Below are 19,294 nucleotides of genomic sequence, written 5' to 3'. Positions count from 1 at the left end.
ACTCTGCATGTCAGCTGCCAAGTTTATGGCTTTAATTCAGTGAGTGTATTCAGCAGCAAGTTAAGGCTGTCCGATACAGAATAAAGTCTTTAAGAGGGTTGGAAACTTCCCCTCCACATTCTCAGGAACAGTATGTTCTTAGTGATTTAATTGGAAAGTGGATTTATTTTAAATATGCACTCTAGTATATGTTTTCCATTGCTTATAGAATGAATACATATTCCACGGAAATGTGTGCATGTGTGCCTGTATTTCTAGTGGGCTCCTCTCCTGTTTTTGTAAAAGTTAAAGGAGTACCCCAGTGGAAAAAATATATTTTTTTTTAAATCATCTGGTGCAAGAAAGTTAAACAGATTTATAAATTACTTCTATTAAAAAAATCTTTATCCTTCCAGTACTTTTTAGCAGCTGTATGCTACAGAGGAAATTCTTTTCTTTTTAATTTCTTTTTCGTCTTGTCCACAGTGCTCTCTGCTGGTACCTGATGTCCAGAGCAGAAAAAAATCCTCATAGCAAACCTATGCTACTCTGGACAGTTCCTGACATGGACAGAGGTGTCAGCAGAGAGCAATGTGGACAAGACAAAAGAGAAATTCAAAAATAAATTAATTTCATCTGTAGCATACAGCTGCTAATAAGTACTGGAAGAATAAAGTTTTTTTTTTATAGAAGTCATTTAAAAATCTGTTTAACTTTCTACCACCATTTCCCGTATTATCCCGTATCCTAATACATAAAAACATTTACGTATTATCCCATTATTTATACTATAATAATGAGTGTTATGTTTACCTCTCCTGTATCGTATATACCTCACATGTATCTTTTTGAGTGATGTGATTATACATATACTATATTTAACCAATATAGGTGTCCCCACATATATGGGAACCTTTTATGCTGACACCAGTGACATACTGTATATACATTATCATCTACTAAGTCCCGATATATGGCTTAGTGAGATCTATATACATATTGCCCCATACGCCTACCGCTATATATGGCTTAGTGAGATCGATATATTTATCGCCTCTCACTTCTCCTCCCCTTGCAGATTGGCATATAGACTTAATACTGTTCCATCCTATATACTCATAATTCTATCAATGAGTCTCCCGCACACCTATTCCACCTGTAACTTTAATATAAATCCACGGGACCCCTGCGCAGCTGCCGCGGCTGTCAGAATCTTTCATTGAAAACCATGATCGCATATTTCGCTGAGTGATAGGACCCAGGTCCGGTCATGTGACCTATCTCCTAGGGTACGCGTCCCCGACACACACCCGTGTGCTTACATCAGCGAGCTTGGCTTCCTGGTTTCAGCCAGTGATTCCGAGCATAGAATAATGTGATTGGTTACCCTGGTCACATGTGTGCCGCGTCCCCGTTGATGATGCGCACCTAGCTATTACAGCGCTATGCGTGCATGCAGCACTGCATAATCAGAGACATTGGATATTAAAGTGAACAATACTGTATGATGTTTCATATTTTTATCCATTTTTACCTGTTTATGTGTCATGACAAATGGAAGAATATGTGTTTTACATGAACTTGCTCAAGATTATCTATGCAATGTATTTATTCCTTCTGCACTTCCTGTTTACAGTTTTTACCCCTCTAGCCCCACCCATTTATTGTATTTGGTGCCATTTTCCTCATTATTTAAACTTCAGTGTACCTATGGTGTATAGATCTGATGAAGAGGGTGTAAAAACACGTAATCTGTACCTTGCTATATATTATATTTTATTATTTTTTACCAGTAAAGTGGTCCCTGCCTAGGGATCTGTGATTGCACATTCCTGTTTCCATCCATTCTTTGGGACAAGCATCCGCAGCGCCAGGGTTGACAGGTCTTCTTCCACCCTTCTTCCTTGCAATTTTGCACAAGTGTATGCTTCCAACTTTGTGAGAACAATTCGGGGAAGACTCTTTTCTGTTCCGGCATGGCTGTACCCCAGTGCACATAGCAAACTCCATAAAGGCATGGGTGGGGTGAATTTGGTGTGAAAGAACTTGACTGGCCCACAGAGCCCTAACCTCAACCCCATCAAACACCTTTGGTATTAATGTCAACAGAGATTGTAAGGTAAACCTTGTCATCTCACATATGGGGAGATTTATCAAAACCTGTGCAGAGGAAGAGTGGTCCAGTTGCCCATAGCAACCAATCAGATTGCTTCTTTCATTTTCCACAGGCCTCTTTAGAGGCCTGTGGAAAATGAAAGAAGCAATCTGATTGGTTGCTATGGGCAACTGCACCACTCTTCCTCTGCACAGGTTTTGATAAATCTCCCCCATAGTGTCTGACCTCATGAATGCTTTTCTGGATTAATGGGCAAAAATTGCACAAACATGCCCCAAAAAGTCTTCCCAGAAGAGTAAAAGCTGTTATGACTTCAAGGTGGGGGGGTACACTCCATATTATTTCCTTATGGATCTAGAATGGGCCATACTAATATCTACATTAGGTTTAATGTGTAGTATTCTCAATACTTTCATCCATATAGTCTATATATTTCTTTTGCACTACATTATGCTGCATGTAGTAAACGTTATGCTAATAGTTCAGCATAAAATCCAGTAACCACAAATACAGCAGGGAGCAGAAGACGTGGAAGATCTGAGAGAGTTCTTGAGTCGTGTCCCACTACTTATTATTGTGCCCCCGTCCTAACATCGCATTTAACTTCTACAATTACAAGATTACATTGCTGATTTTATTTCTGGGAAACTGTTCAGTGCAGCACGGAATCCAAGACTCCAGACAGCAGCCTCTTATCCTCGTCTTCCCTCCCATCCTAACGGTCCAGAAACATTCCCAGTCCTAAGTCTACTGCTTTAGGAAGGCTTCCAAACACTGGTCCCCTGCTCAATCTCCTGTGCTTTGCATCAGAAACAAATACCTTCATCTGTAAAAGTATGGGCGGGCCTACAGATGTTTATAGCCAGCATCAGCATGGATTATGTGAAGAATTCCGGTAGTTTTATAAATGATCTGTGATAAGATAAGGTGTGTTTAGCTGAAGACATTCCACATTCCACATAGCTGAATGAAGTATACCATAGGAAAGCTCTCCATAGCGTGAAACCGTATATATATGAAATCGGTGAACGGTAATGAATTATGCTCACCCGTGGTGGTTGTACTCAGCCAAGCACAACAATGGTAAAGGCATATAGAGAAAAGGGATTCTCCGATCTGGCAGCCACTCCTGGGATAGATGCAAACAACCACAATATTCCTCCAAAATGAACCACAGGATTATACAGGCGCTAGGATCTTGTTGGGAGCAATCAGTTTATTTTACCCACAATGCAACGCGAAACGCGTTGCATTGTGGGTAAAATAAACTGATTGCTCCCAACAAGATCCTAGCGCCTGTATAATCCTGTGGTTCATTTTGGAGGAATATTGTGGTTGTATACCATAACAGGGATTTACAGATAGCAGGGATATATTGACAAATTTGTTATTTTCTTAAGACAGATAGAGTTAATTCTAAATTGAATGCAGTAGCGCAATCTTCTATAAAACCGGAGGCAACACACACATTGTAACATGGTATGGTGAGTTGTGACAAACTCTACTATATCAGTACTGTCCATACGCAGCACATAGTCAATCTTCTGTGCTAGTACTACATAGACTTATAGAAATGTAAAATATGTCAGCAAACAGTAGACAACTCTGATACACCGGAAACATTATCATCCATCGCCATATAGTAGAAATGCAGATGATGTTTATGGATCATTATTCCAATTGTCAAATGCTTAAAATTGTGATTGTAGCAGAAGTCCACACCATTCAGAAGATCTGTATAAAGGAATCCACTGTATCACCACAAAGCTAACCTTCAGTTTGTCAACCTTCCTATTCAGAGTGCTTTAAAGGGGTTCTCCACTGCCCTGCCTTCCGGAGCTCCGCTGGCAGCGTCCTGAAGTTTATTACTCCGAACGCTGTGTGCGGGCTTCCGTGTTCGAGGCCGTCCCCTCGTGACGTCACAGCGGTCGCGCCCCCTTCCCATAGACTTTTGTTGAGGGGGGGGGCGTGACATCATAAGGGGGAGGGCGTGATGTCACGAGGGGGCGGCCTCGAACATGGAAGCCCGCACACAGCGTTCGGAGTAACAAACTTCTGGATGCTGCGAGCGGAGCTCCGGAAGGCAGGGCAGTGGAGAACCCCTTTAAGGTATGTGGCCCAATATTTACAATGCTAGCTCTAAAGTGGCCCAAGCATACTTGATAAATGTTTTCCAATCCCACTGTTTAGCACAGAAAAAGTTCAGCTATTTTACTTTACTAAGTATATTAACCCCTTAAGGACAGACCCATTTTTTACCTCTATGACCAGGCTCTTTTATTTTTTTATTTGACATGTATCTCTTTAAATGGTAATAACTTTAGAACGCTATTTCTGAGCGGAGCAATTCTGAGATCGTTTTTTCGTGACATATTGTACTTTAAATAAGTGATGCATTTTTTGTTGACACATGCAGCATTTTTTGTGAAAAACTCCTAAATATTGTGAAAAACTGAAAAATTTCTGGCGTATTTAAAAAAATGTTTTTTATGGTGTACACTGTGCGGTAAAAATGATGCTATATTTATTCTGTGGATCAGTACGATTATGGCGATACCCATTTTATATAGCTTTCTATGTTCTTTTCCCTTTTCTGAGAAAAATTATTTTTCTGCCATTCATTTTCCAACAGCCGTAACTTTTTTATTTTTCGCTCGACACCATTGAGTAAGGGCTTATTTTTTGCAGGATGAACTGTACTTTTTATTAGTATCATTTTTGCGATACGTGCTACCTTTTGATCTTTTTTTATTTTACTATTTGCACCAAAATTGGCGCTTTTTTTGTTGTATTTTTTTTTTTTTTTACGGCGTTCACCATGTGGGATTATTTACATTATAGTTTTATAGTACACATCATTACGGATATGGCAATACCTATTATGTATGTGTGTTTTTGATCTTTTTGGTGATAATACAGGGCTTTTATTGAGAGGGGCATTGTTTTTACACTTCACACTTTTATTGAAGAACTTTTTATTTAATTTTTTTTACACTTTTTACAGGCTATACTATGCTGCAATACATTTGTACTGCAGCACAGTATGACCCGATCAGCTGCACACTGTACAGCCTGTGGCTAGATCCCACAGGCTTCCATAGCAGGCAGACAGTAGGTCATGATCTGACCTCCTGCTGCCTTAGCAACCAATGGCGACCCGCGGCCATATGGTGGCGCCGCTGTTGGTGAATCGGGGGAGAACGCTCCCTCTGTCAACACCATAGATGCCGTGATTAGGATTGATCATGGCATCTACAGGGTTAATGCTGCTGGGACCGGTGCGATCACAGCTCCGGCAGCCGCGACGGGACTACAGCTGTGATTGACAGCCGGGACCCGCCGCTGACCTCCTGCACTGCCGCCGGCAGTGCCGGAGATCACTTGGACGTATGCATACGTTCCAGTGCGTGAACGTGTTGGGTGCTGGGACATATGCATACGTCTTATAGCGGGAAGGGGTTAAAGGGGTACTCCAGTGGAAAACTTTTTTTTTTTTATATCAACTGGCTCCAGAAAGTTGAACAGATTTTTTAATTACTTCTATAAAAAAATCTTAATCCTTTAAACACTTATCAGCTGCTGTATGCTCCAGAGGAAGTTGTACGGTTCTTTTTTGTCTTACCACAGTGCTCTCTGCTGACACCTCTCTCCATGTCAGGAACTGTCCAGAGTAGGAGCAAATCCCCATAGGAAACCTAACCTACTCTGGACAGCAGAGAGCACTGTGGTGAGACAGAAAAGAACAAATTAACTTTCTGTGGAGCATACAGCAGCTGATAAGTACTGGAAGGGTTAAGATTTTTTAACAGAAGTAATTTACAAATCTGTGTAACTTTCTGGCACCAGTTGATTTGAAAAAATAGTTTTCCACCGGAGTACCCCTTTAAGTGACACTGATTATAATCATGCGGTCTTGTTCATTCCTCCAATTGGATATAGACTTCAGAGGAAGACAGGATTACCCAGCGCTGTACGGAACAAGAACACGTAGATCCGTAGATACCTCCGGTATGTAGCTTTATTGTAACACACACGTAACGTGTTTTGCAGTACAGGCAGTACAGGCGCCGATAATGTCACTCATCAGCACCTGTACTGAGGTGGGGAGAAGACACGGGCCCTTGCTGCTGAGGAGATAGCTGCGTGGGACATCAGGTGAGCAAGCATTTTTTTTTACTCTACATATACCTATGGGAAAGAGGGGGGGTGTAACTCTGCATATACCTATGGGAAAGAGGGGTGGGGGTGTAACTCTGCATATACCTATGGGAAAGAGGGGGAAGAGGGGGGTAACTCTGCATATACCTATGGGAAAGAGGGGGTGTAACTCTGCATATACCTATGGGAAAGAGGGGGGTGTAACTCTGCATATACCTATGGGAAAGATGGGGGAGGTGTAACTCTACATATACCTATGGGAAAGAGGTGGAGGTGTAACTCTGCATATACCTATGGGAAAAAGGGGGTGTATCTCTGCATATACCTATGGGAAAGAGGGGGGTGTAACTCTGCATATATCTATGGGGAAGGGGGGGTTACTCTGCATATACCTATGGGAAGAGGGGGAGGGTGTAACTCTGCAAATACCTATGAGAAAGAGGGGGGTGTAACTCTGCATATACCTATGGGAAAGAGGGGGTGTGTAACTCTGCATATACCTATGGAGAAGTGGGTGGGGGGGGGGGTAACTCTGCCTATACCAATGGGGAAGTGGGGGAGGGGTAACTCTGCCTATACCAATGGGGAAGGGGGGGTTAACTCTGCCTATACCAAACGGGGAAGAGGGGGTAACTCTGCCTATTCCTATGGGGAATGAGGGGGTTTAACTCTGCCTATACCTATGGGGAAAGGGGGTTGGGGGTGGGACTCTGCTGCCTATACTTAAGGAGAAAGGGGGGTTAAAGGGGTTATCCACCATACAGCGATTTTAGTACGTCCCTGGCAGACAGTAATGGACATGCTTAGGAAGGATCTGCACTTGTCTTGGGACTAAATGGCTATGTTGTAATATTACACTGTGGCTAGCTTTTTGTGAACTGGTATTTCCTGTTTGACTCTTTTACTACAAATCCAATAATTCCATTTTCCTCCCTCCCACACATCAGCCACCCCACCCATTGAAACATAAATGAGCTGCAGCCATTCAAAAGACCTGTGGTTTTCAATCAGGGTGCCTACAGCTGTTGTATTAGTTGCAGATTGATCTCTCTCCCACCAAGTGATCGCTCCACCCATTGAAGCAGACAGGCTCCCTGTCATCAGCTGACTAATGAGTCAGGTCACGGCCACATTGCAACCTGGTAAAAATCTGAGACAACAGTCATTTTGTATGCTGTTAAAAATAAATATTGGAGTGATAATCACATAAGAATTGTGAGAAAACCGTCACACACAGGTACAGACACTATATTATGAAATACACTAACTTTACAGCCCCTGTAGCATAGTGAAATAAAAAAATTCCTTTAATACCCCTTTAACTGTGTTCCTATACCTATTGGGAAGGGGGTTTAACTCTGCTGCCTATACCTATGGGGAAGGGGGGTTAAGTATGCTGCCTATACCTATGGGGAAGGGTGGGGGGCTAACTCTGCTGCTTATACCTTTGAGGAAGGGGGGGTTAACTCTGCTGCCTATACCTACAGGGAAGGGGTTAACTCTGCTGTCTATACCTACAGGGAAGGGGGGTTTAACTCTGTTTCCTATAACTACAGGGAAGGGGGGGGGCTACCTAACTGTATACCTGGATGCCTAACTACTTACCTACATACCAGGCTATCTAACTACCTACATACCCAGCTACCTAACTATGTACATACCTGGCCTTCATACATGGCTGCCTAACTACCTAGCTAGCCACCTACCTACCTGCCTTGTCAGCTACCTACACATCTGGCTTCCTGACCTACCTACCTAGTTACCTATTTACCTGACTACCTACCTACCTGCCCTTTCACTGTGCAGGACACCAAGGAGGGCATTATTACAGTTTGTGGTCCTATAGATGGAAAGACTGTGTAGAGGAGGGGAGGACACTGGAAAAATGTAAAGTCTGGCATGCTTGTCCTTGTATACCAGTATTATTGGTCACGGTAATTTACCTACGTTTAATTGTTTCTTACATATATAAATTTTAGCTTATTGTGTGTGGGATTTGGGTGGAATAGGGGCGTGGCAGAAGATTGACGAGCTGCAGAGACTAGCCCCTCGGGGGAGGGGAGGGAGGGCGTGTAATTAAGGGGGAGAGGGGTGTGTAATTAAGGGGGGAGGGAGGAGGTGTAATTAAGGGGGGGAGGGAGAGGGTATAATTGGGGGGAGGGAGGGGGTGTAATTAGAGGGGGAGAAGGGAAGGGGTTGTAATTAAGGGTGGGTGGGGGTGCCAAACAAAGAGTCTTCCCCGGGTACCAAATGCTCTAGGTACAGCCCTCCCTGTGGGATTGCTTGGAGTCCTGCACATGAGAGCACCTTCTCCCCTTTCTTCTTTCAAATGGACATAACAACCATTGTTCAGACTTGTTTTTTGGACTTGAAATTGCGCAATTGTTTATGACATGACAGATGAGCTAAGCTTGTGGTTAAGCCAGGCTTCCTGTGTACATGTAATAATAAAGGTTACTAGTTCAGTGGGCAAACGGTTATATAAGAAAACATTGAGTATGTTTATCTTGATGTTGTTTGGTCCTAGTACCTGTATACCATTTTTTTACACCAATACAGGTATACAACAAGGTGCTCTATGCTAGTTCAGCTCACCTATAAACTCAGGAAGACAAGACTTTCGGCAACATTGATAAAAAATAAAAATAAAAAATTCCATCACAGAGCTCTTTTACCAGTGTACTTTAACTCCTTTAATACTCATGTGCTATTGGGTTATAGCCACCAACAGCCTAATATGTATACGAGCAGACAACCAGATTACAACCTTCCTGATCCCTTATTCCCCGGGAGATAAGTAAGTACTACCAAAAGTGTATCCCATATTCCCCTATGTCTAATTTAAAAACATGCTGATCAGCATAAACATTACATTTATCTGCCTAATATTGTGTTGGTCCCCCCCAAAACAGCTCTGATCTGTTGGCTCCTATGATTGGTCTGCTATATCTAGCACCAAAGCATTAGCAGCAGATCCTTTAAATCCTGTAACTTGGAGACTAAGCCACCATGGATTTTTGGCAAATCCTATAGATTGAGATTTTGGGAATTTGGAGGTACCAAGTTCCCAAACCCTTTCTAAACAATTGTTGCAATTGGGAAGGAGTTTAGGTAGGTAGGTGGTGCATGTCAAAGTAACATCCACACAAATGCCCAGACTCAAGGTCCCCCCCCCCCATAACATTGCCCAGAGCATCACACTGCCCAGCAGGCTTGCTGTTTTCAGATTCTGAAGTTCATTCTGATGTCTTCTATTCCCAGGTAAGCAATGTAAACACAACTGGGCATCTATTTAATGTAAAATAAATGTTACGGCTGACATGTTAATAGGGGAGTCAGAGGAGATAGGCATTTTCTCCATCTATCAGTCAGTGCAGCACCTCAGTAAACTACAAGTAAAAAAAATAAATAAATGTAAATGTAGCAGACAGGACTGCACTCACCATTCAACAAGGTTTTATTGAATTCTTCCAGACATGGCAAGCAGATGTGGTGGTGGAGGCGGGGGACGTAACTGGAACAGTCTGTTTCACACTTTTACAATGTTTCTTCCAGCCAGTATGCCAAAGGCTGGAAGAAGCGATGTGAAAGCGTGAAACAGTCTGTTCCAGTTACGTCCCCCAACTCCACCACCGAATCCGGTGGTGGAGGCGGGGGACGTAACCGGAACAGACTATTTCACACTTTTACAACGCTTCTTCCAGCCGATATGCCTTTGGCATACCAGCTGTAAAAAGCGATGTGAAAGCATGAAACAGTCTGTTCCGGTTACGTCCCCCGTACCCCCCTCCACCACCACTTCCGCTTGCCATGTCTGGAAGAATTCAATAAAGCCTTGTTGAATGGTGAGTGCAGTCCTGTCTTCTACATTTACATTGTCCCATACACTTAATGACACCACCACCATCAACCTTATCCTGGTGTCGCCAACGCACTCCACTGCCGTAACTTTCCAGATTACCCTTGCCTTAGTTTTGTAAGTGCCGGACCACCCTATTTTCCCTTTTGCATAAAAATAAAATGTATATGCAGAGATTTTATAAATGTATCATCTATTTTTTGAATAGTAATGTGTAATTTGTCACAGTGCACATGTATATATATATATATTATATATGTTTATAGATGCTAGATACACAAACAAGAGTACATTGCTAGACTGTGTTTGGCAGAAGGAGGTGATTAGAATAAACAAGGGATGTCTGGAAGCCTGTAAGTATTGCTTACATAAACTTGAAAGTGTTTGCTGGAAAAATAATGGTGCCCACACACACTGCAGACTGCTGGCTGGACTGCCTGTGCCATGTTTACTGCCTATATTATTTGCTTTAAAGCATTGCTCCAACCAAAAATAAGAACTCCTAGGGTACATTCGCACATGGCAGAATTGTTGCAGAATTTATTAGACTGAAAATCTTTTCTACACTTCTGAATATGGTTATTTCAGCAGCGTAAACCTCATACAGATTTATGGAACATTTGTACAACAAATCTGCCATATATGAACACACCCTAAATTCTTACACGAAGGAGCTTTGTGAAGGGTTCATATGGTGAACTCAGATGTTTCATTTCCAGAATTCTAAAGTCAGTTTCTTGGACAGGAAGTGGTTTTCTGACAGTAGGACTAATGTCTCTGTCCATTAATACATATCCTATCCTTCTCTCAATCGTCCTAACCCCCATGCTTTGCAATGGCATGCTTGACTGAATCCATTATGCACAGTTTGTAACATGAAGGATGTTTTTTTTACAAATCATTGCCCCATCTATCTATTTGTCTTTTGTAGAGGAGTACTGTGTTCCAATCTGGATACATTTTGTCTTTATAGAGGTACTCCGGTGGAAAACATTTTTTTTAATTCTATTTTTTTTTTTTTAAACTTTTTTATTTTTTTCAAATCAACTGGTTCCAGAAAGTTAAACAGATTTGTCAATTTCTTCTATTAAAAAACCTAATCCTTCCAGTACTTATCAGCTGTTGTATACTACAGAGGAAGTTCTTCTCTTTTTGAATTTCTTTTCTGTCTGACCACAGTGCTCTCTGCTGACACCTCTGTCTGTGTCAGGAACTGTCTTGAGCAGGAGAGGTTTGCTATTGGGATTTGCTACTACTCTGGACAGTTCCTGACACGGACAGAGGTGTCAGCAGAGAACACCGTGGTCAGACTGAAACGAACAACTCAACTTCCTCTGGAGCATACATACAGCAGCTGATAAATACTGGAAAGATTAAGATTTTTTGTTTAACTTTCTGGCACCAGATGATTTGAAAACAATTGTTTTCCCTTTAAGAGAACAGCTCCTAGACCTTCTAAGTTTGGGCTGAACGGGACTTACATCATAATAGGATCCCTTGGTAATGTAAGTGGTTTGAGGTCCAGCATTGTGACCGCAATGCAGATATGAAATTGCAGCTTCATTATGGTCCTAGGCTGCTTTCCATGTCGCTTTTTGGCTTGAGAAAGGTATCTCCACTCCATTGTCATGTGACCTAAGACCATGTACACACGTTCTAGATACTGTCAGGATTTAGACATGGGTTCAATGCCTAAATCCTTACAAAATCCAACAACATCCCACAGCTAGGATATATATATATATATATATATATATATATATATATATATATAAATATATATAATGAAATACTGTAACATGGATGTCAAAATCAAGTTAGTTCTTACTGTAGATTTCCCTCATGGCAATGAGCTAAACCTCTTGAAGACACAGCCCATTTTGCCCTCAGGACACAACCAATTTCCTATCTTGTTCAAAAGAGTAAAGGATTCCATATTCATAGGAGTGACAAAGTGGGTAGACGCAGAGGAGCAGCCCCGCAGCGATAGAACTGTTTCTTGCGCTCCAAGCGCACTTCCTCGGGCTGCCGAGGCTTCTCCTCTGCGTCTACCCGCTTTGTCACTCCTATGAATATGGAATAAAGATTGCTGCAAATTAAAGGCTTGGGTGAGTGCATCCTTTACTCTTTTGAATTATATGCTGTAGCGTCTCTTGTTGGATTGCACCCCCTCACGGCCTCCCAGGTGCTAGTACAGGTGCCATTCTCCGTACTGATCGCCTTTTGGGACTGCAGTGCCGGACCCTCTGTCTTTTTTTTTTTTAGCTGTGAATTTCCTATTTTGTGTTTTTGTTTTTTCCTGCTCTAGGCAACTGCACACTCTTTCTCTGCACAGGTTTTGATAATTCTCCCCCATAGATCAACCCTAAACTACTAGTCCTGTATGTTAAACTATGGGCAACTAGATTAGATTAATCATTTTTTGTTAATTTTCATAGAAATCTCTTTGGGGGAGATTTATCAAAACCTGTCCAGAGGAAAATTGTTGAGTTACCCATAGCAACCAATCAGATAGCTTCCTTCATTTTCAAAGAGGCCTGGGAAAAATGAAAGAAGCGAGCTGATTGGTTGCTATGGGCAACTGCACCACTCTTCCTCTACACTGGTTTTGATAAATATCCCCTTTTGAGGGTGCTCAAATTACATATATTTTGCCACACTGTTTTAACTGCTATGTGTTAAACAGTCAAATATTCAAGAAACTTATAAGAATTCCTCTTCTGAACTGGTTTCTTGTTTGTTGAGTTGAAGATTTTGTTAATAAGGTACAGCACACATGAAGGAGATGGAAAAAGACACACTTGCAGTCTACAATTTATTTGCAGAGGGATATAGAAACTCACATTCCCAGAATACTGCTGAGGTAAGCGAAGATAATGGGGGCATGGAAAGGCCACAATGCTGGCAACACATAGATCAACACTAAGTGGAATTATCTTTCCAGAATGAAAACAGCTACTGGACTGAATACCAATGGAGACATGGTGCTCTGTGTCAAGTCCACCGCTACTGTATGCTTATAGGAATGATATTAGACTATGGAGCTATTCTATCTCAGGAGTATTGGTTCTAGGGAGCAAGGCAGCAATCACAGAGGTTTCGCATACATGTGTCCATAAACCCATAATATACACCGATAGAGGCGGAACGTGCTACCATACAGGCTCTGTGCACATGAGCCCCAAAGCTGGTATTTCACAGGAATGTTGTGGCTTCCATTCTTATAATTGGATCCATTAGGTTTCCATTGAGGTTCTACTGCTGTTGATGGCAATATCTACAGACTACAGTATCCTTGCCACTAAAAGCAAGAAACCCTGATATAAGGCAAAAACTAAGTGTGAACAAAGGTTAAGTCAGAATGTATGTTGTTTCTTGCTAGTAGTACATATGGTTTTATGTATATATACATTATATATTTTATTAGTGGCCCCAATAGTAGTACACTGGTTTAAGAAACAAAATATAAGATTTTTTTTTCACATATAATAACCATGTAGTTAAATTTTGTCTGCAATTACCTACAGAGGTGAAACCACTAGGACATGGCTGGACAAACTGTATATGTACCCGGTGAAATGCGCTGGAGCCCATTGCCCCATGAAATCATCTTCCTACTGCCCAATAGATTGCATGGAAGGCCCTTTGGTAACAAATTTAAAAGCTTGCGAGGATGTTATTGATAAGGTACTGGAGATAAAAGGGCATATAGGGCTCCTTTTTTGTCTGTGCATTGAATCAAAACATTATAACTCATCATCATTTAGGCATGTGAAGTATCTGCTTGGTGTGACATTACATACAGTATGTAATATACAAGGCTATGCTTTATTCCACACCCAATCTGACAAGAATTGGACTACTCAGCTGACATGCATATAGGGTGACCAAACCAAACTGCAAACTCTATCTAAATGCTATGAAAAGATTATATCATCACTGAAACAACATCCTAACCATGGTTCTTTGGGGGGTTCTAGGTATTATTTCAATTTCTATGTTACTTCAGTGGCAATAAGCACAAGGTATTGTTATGGTTTGTTAGAGAATAAAATCTGACAAAGTTTTTGGTTGGGGTCTGAGTGTTCAGACCCTGACCTATTGCTAGAATGAGCTAGGAGACATGCACGCCTAAGTGCTTCTCTCTTCATTCTCTGAGCACATGGTCCCATAGACTTACATTGTGAGGCCACCTTAGTCACATGGCAGAGAGCTGGGAGAGAACATGCTTGGCATGCACCTTTTCTGGCACGTTCTAGCATCTAAACCATATATCACTGTAATTTTTTTTAATTGTGGAATATTTAGCTACATTTCAAGTAGTAAAATGCTTTACACCAGTATTAAGCCTTGTATACTTAAAGGTAATACTTCCAGTACTTATCGGCTGCTTTATACTCCACAGGAAGTTAATTTCTTTTTTAATTTCCTTTGCGTCTGACCACAGTGCTCTCTGCGGACACCTCTGTCCATTTTAGAAACTATCCAGAGTAGGAGCAAATGCCCATTGCAAATCTAAGAATTATCCTGTATCATTTTTGCATACTTCTTTTTTTAAGGTATAAATGTTTTCTTTCCCATGAACACATCCCAGTAGAAAAAAGAAGGAAACATGAAAATACAAAACAGTAAACATATAAAAAAAATTTAAAAAAAGTTATAAACTTATTAAGGTAAAAAGCACTGAAAACTGATAAGCTCCATTGAATGTATTTTAGCCATGTACTTTTACAAGAATCTGTATATCTCTACATATAACACGATTACTTCCATGTAACTCATCTACTGGGTATAGTGTTCTTTTCTATTTTCCTATCATGACCCCATTGCAGCAAATCCCTCAATGCATGTATACAAGCTGTGTTTTGTCTTGGAAACACTGTGAGCACAGCCAAAACATTGTCTTATCCTTGTAGAAGGATTTCCTGACAAACATATTCATGTGGTCCCAATATTGGATTTTGCATGCACTGAATCACTGGATCCTTATCCAAAAGTAACCTCATTTTCATTGGAATTGTTCCAAGCCAGCTCATCCAGGTCTAAAATCTGTGCATTTCAACAATACGTGTGGATTGCTGAGCGCTTTGGCTTGTGCATACATAGCACTGGAAATGTTTTGTTATTAACTCTGTGCCGAGCTGGATTCATTCATAGCACATTAATCTTATTGGTGTACAAGAGAAATCACTGCCTGTATTTACAGGTTACAAACGTGTCCTTAAAGAAACTCGCCAATCCAAGTGTAAGTAAGTCCTTCAAGTATCAAGCTCCAGACTTGTAGAATCACACACTAAAAAGGCTGAAGGACATACAATGAGGCATGATGCTTCTATATAAACTGTACCTATATTACAATACAGTAAAAAAAAAAAAAAAAAGAAATCTAAACTGTAAGGCTGTGGTTTTCCTTATTGTTATAGATTATAAAATTGTAAGTCCCTTAGACCACACAATGAATATACAATTGGATGTAATTGTCTGTACATTACAACAGAATAAGATCGGTTTATTAAATATTACAAAATATTAATAGTTGTTAGAAAATGTTAGCACAAATAGAATTATTCAGTCTAGTGAACATATAGAAATTTTAAGTTAAAAGTAATTCTACTCAGGACAGCAACAACGCTGCACATGTGCGTGAAAATGAGCGAAATAATAGAATCCAGATGTCACCTACCCTGCTTGTTGGCTATGCTGTAGCTCTCTGAGGTGCAGCTGTATAGACTGAGGAGTGGTTTGGTTCCCTCCTATATAAAGCTCTGAGATCAATGAATCAGCAGAGGGGGATGTGTCAATAGGTTAAAGTATTTCTTCAATTTTTCCAGGAGTCATAGTAGTTTTGGTGGTTGGTGGGTAGTGCCCTCCTCCTAGCTGCTTGTCTGACTGTGGAATGGGATTTCCCAGTGATTAAGCTATTAATCTGGGGGACAAAAAAAGTTTTTGTCTTGTGTTTAATCCTGTGCTTGAGCAAAAGTTCATATTAATACACTCCGGGAGGAAGGTTTCACTGAGGCTCCTTCACTCCTAGAAATGATGAGTATTTAAACAAATGCATACTTTTCACCATGGAAGGGGCAGGGCACATGGAGTTTCTAGAAACTGAGCTTCTGGATACAAATAGGTTATTTATTAGATTTATATCATTTCGCAGAGAAAGAAATCTTTCTTCTATTTACATTTATATCAGATATTTCACATGCTACTAAACATCACAGCTGCTGTATTCACCTATATCAATAGAATAGTTAGATTAAGTCACTTTCGAGGCTTCAGTAAACTCTATGTATAGGCTTTAGTAATTATATGTAAATAGCTGACGCCATAAAAGATATATGAAGGAACAAGGTTTACAAAACAACATCTGCAAATTATGTCGTCAAATAATAATGCTATAGGAGTGCAAGCCCTACATTTTTTAATAGTGAATACAATTTAAAACTATTCTGGGAAGGTTTTCCACAAGTTTTTGGAATGTGCCTGTAAGAATTTGTGCCCATTTAGCCAAAAGAGCATTTGTGATGTCAGACACCGATGACGGATGATGGATGATGTTTGATGGAGTTAAGGTAAACTCAACGGAAACTGATGTTCTAATTGACCAAGCTCATAAAACAATGTGTATAGACAGACACTGAGTCATGCTGGAACAAGAAAGGTCCATTAAAGGGAATCTGTCAACTTGATTTCTGCTAAGACCTGCAGACACCATTGGATAGCTGTTAGGGTATTAAAGCAAATTGTACCCTTCTTAGAGCTGATGATAGTTGCTTTTTATTTTGTAGCCAAGTGTCAAGAAGGTGGGACCGAGCTCAAGTGCCACAGCCTGGCACACATCTTCACTTGTCTTCACCTCCCGTCCCCTTTTTGACTGACTTACAGGGCTCTGTAAATAAATCAATGAGGGGCTGGGAGATGAGGTCGAGCACAGAGACATGCCAGGTATTGGCACTTCCCCCCGTGACAATTGACAGTATATAAAATTGGCAACCCCTATCAGCTCCAGGAAATATATGCTTTTATACCTAGAGAGCTATCCAATGGTGGCTGCAGGTCTTGCTACAGCTTGCAGATTCCATTAAAAAAGTTGAAAGCATATAATTGTCTAAAGTGTGATATTATGATGTAGCGGTAACATCCTTCACTGGAAATATAGTTTAAACACTGAAAAAAACACCCACCATGCATTCTGTTAGGTAATGTTTCTAGAATCTGCTAAACCCAGGTTTATCGGTCAGATTGCCAGGCTTTACACCACTTCAGTTGGTGCTTAGCATGGTTCATGGTGATCTTAGGCTTTTGTTGAGTTAGTCAGCAATGGAAACCCATTTAATGAAGCTATCAATTCACAATTCTTGTGCTGATGCTACTTCAGAGGAGAAACAACTTTTAGGTGAAGCACACTTCAGCACTCGGCAGACCCTTTTAGCTGACTGCTTCCAGGATCAATCTCATATATCCAGTCCTTAAAACCTCCAGAACATCGGAATAAATCATAGTAGCAGCTTTCCTTATAACCAAGTAATGAAAAGGCTGTAGATTTACATTTAATTGCTGTTTAATTGCCATCAGCAGACAAAAATTTGGGATTTTCCAAATTTAACATTTTTATGCATGTTTCCCCCCCCCCCCCCCACATAAGAATACAATCCACATTACTTAATAAGAAATGGCATTACTGAAAACGAATTGTTTCTGATGCAAAATGTGTAACACACCTCCTTTCAAATAATTATTCTCATTTCGGAAAATGTTATCCCCTTTGCACAGTAACAAAAATGTATGACCACTGGGAAACGGCCCGCTGCGACCCTGTATTCTGGGACCTCAACCACTGGAACCCCTGACGATCTGGAGAACACTTGACCTTCGAATAAATTGAGCAGAAGTGCACACATGCGCACAATGCTTCATTGAATTTTTATGAGGCCTCTGAACATGTCTGGAAACTACACAAAGAATGAATGGAGTGTTGGCCTCACTATGAGCTGTATGCTCTATCGATACAGGGGCACAATTCTCCAGTGGTTGGACCCTCACATATTCACTGGTTAATCCCTATTCAAATCAAATAGAGATAACTTTATGAAGTAAGAATACCTCTTTAACAGCGTTGATCTTTTCTTATACGGCAGACTGACCCCTCAGACCCCATCAGGCTCAAGGCCCAGAGTGCATGCTACTGTAGCCTCTGCCTCCCCTGCTGTCATTATCCTGCTCATAAAATGCCTAAGCATGCCTAAGAAATGTCTTCTTTCCTAAGTTAATATTAGACTTGTGACTGTGATTCCCATCCAATCCATACAACAGGTCAGTTTAAAGGGGGAACCTGGTACATAACAATGTATCCCCTATCCATGAGGAGAGATGGGGTCCCAGCTGTCGAACCCCTGGCAATCTCTTGCCTGACGCCCTGGCTCTCCTCATGCACCGAGCGACTTCCACTCCATGCACGGATTATTGTGGACCACCGCTTTGACACTCCCCCTCCATGCATCTCTATGGCAGAGCCGGAGATACAGTATTTGTATTTGGAGGGGGAGTATCGACCACCACATGAGGCGGTGGTTCACAGTCATCTGTGAACAGGGTGGAGGTTGCCCCGTGCATAGGAAGATTCCCATTTATGAGGGAAGGGCAGACTTTTGTAACTCCCACGCAGTTTGATAGGGAAATGATACACATGTGGGATTCTCAAGATCAGCAACAGTTTTAAAGTTTGGATCCCCACCAGTCAATGTTTAATAATATATTTCGTAAAGCAGGTAGAACCAATTTCAAAAAAATATTACAGTGTCTATTCATTTCAATCTATCAAATTAAGTAAAAAAGTAACTATGTTTTTGCACATTTAGGAGTATAGTATACACAATTTTTATGAAACTCAAAAGCATAGTCAACTATTAACAAACAGTAGATTTCACTCTGTATTAGAAGGGCACTTTTTTTGTATTTGGTGTGGTTTTGACTTCCGATTTCCTTTTTCCATGGGATATATCAACTGTGAAAAGGTACAGATGTAGTCACCATCAAAGGCAGGAGTCCCTGCTCCTGTTCACTGGTGCTCACCGTGGTGATGCACGCATTAACACATTCATTGGGCTGGGTGCCAATCCTGGCCAATGTTGCTAGGGCCAATTCTACTTATGCTGATGTGTTGCTCCAAAGGATTTGGAATT

General features: G+C 41.0%; 2 protein-coding genes across 2 annotated transcripts in view; both read right to left on the bottom strand.

Moving 5' to 3' along the window:
• Nucleotides 1-2,103, bottom strand: part of LOC130360996 (uncharacterized) — a 51,370-nt gene extending 49,267 nt beyond the window's left edge. Inside the window, 1 exon segment of the mRNA XM_056563552.1 lies at nt 1,770-2,103. Within this exon segment, the coding sequence (XP_056419527.1) occupies nt 1,770-1,989 (220 nt within the window). The 5' untranslated portion in view covers nt 1,990-2,103.
• Nucleotides 2,104-12,050: 9,947 nt separating this feature from the next.
• Nucleotides 12,051-19,294, bottom strand: part of GP5 (glycoprotein V platelet) — a 141,418-nt gene continuing 134,174 nt past the window's right edge. The window contains exon 5 of the mRNA XM_056563551.1: nt 12,051-12,178. Coding sequence (XP_056419526.1) covers nt 12,051-12,178 — 128 coding nt within the window. The remainder of the gene's footprint in view (nt 12,179-19,294) is intronic.

The sequence above is a fragment of the Hyla sarda genome, chromosome 3 (assembly GCF_029499605.1).
Source record: "Hyla sarda isolate aHylSar1 chromosome 3, aHylSar1.hap1, whole genome shotgun sequence".
Classification (NCBI taxonomy): Eukaryota; Metazoa; Chordata; class Amphibia; order Anura; family Hylidae; genus Hyla; species Hyla sarda.
This window is presented reverse-complemented; position numbering and strand designations above follow the sequence as displayed.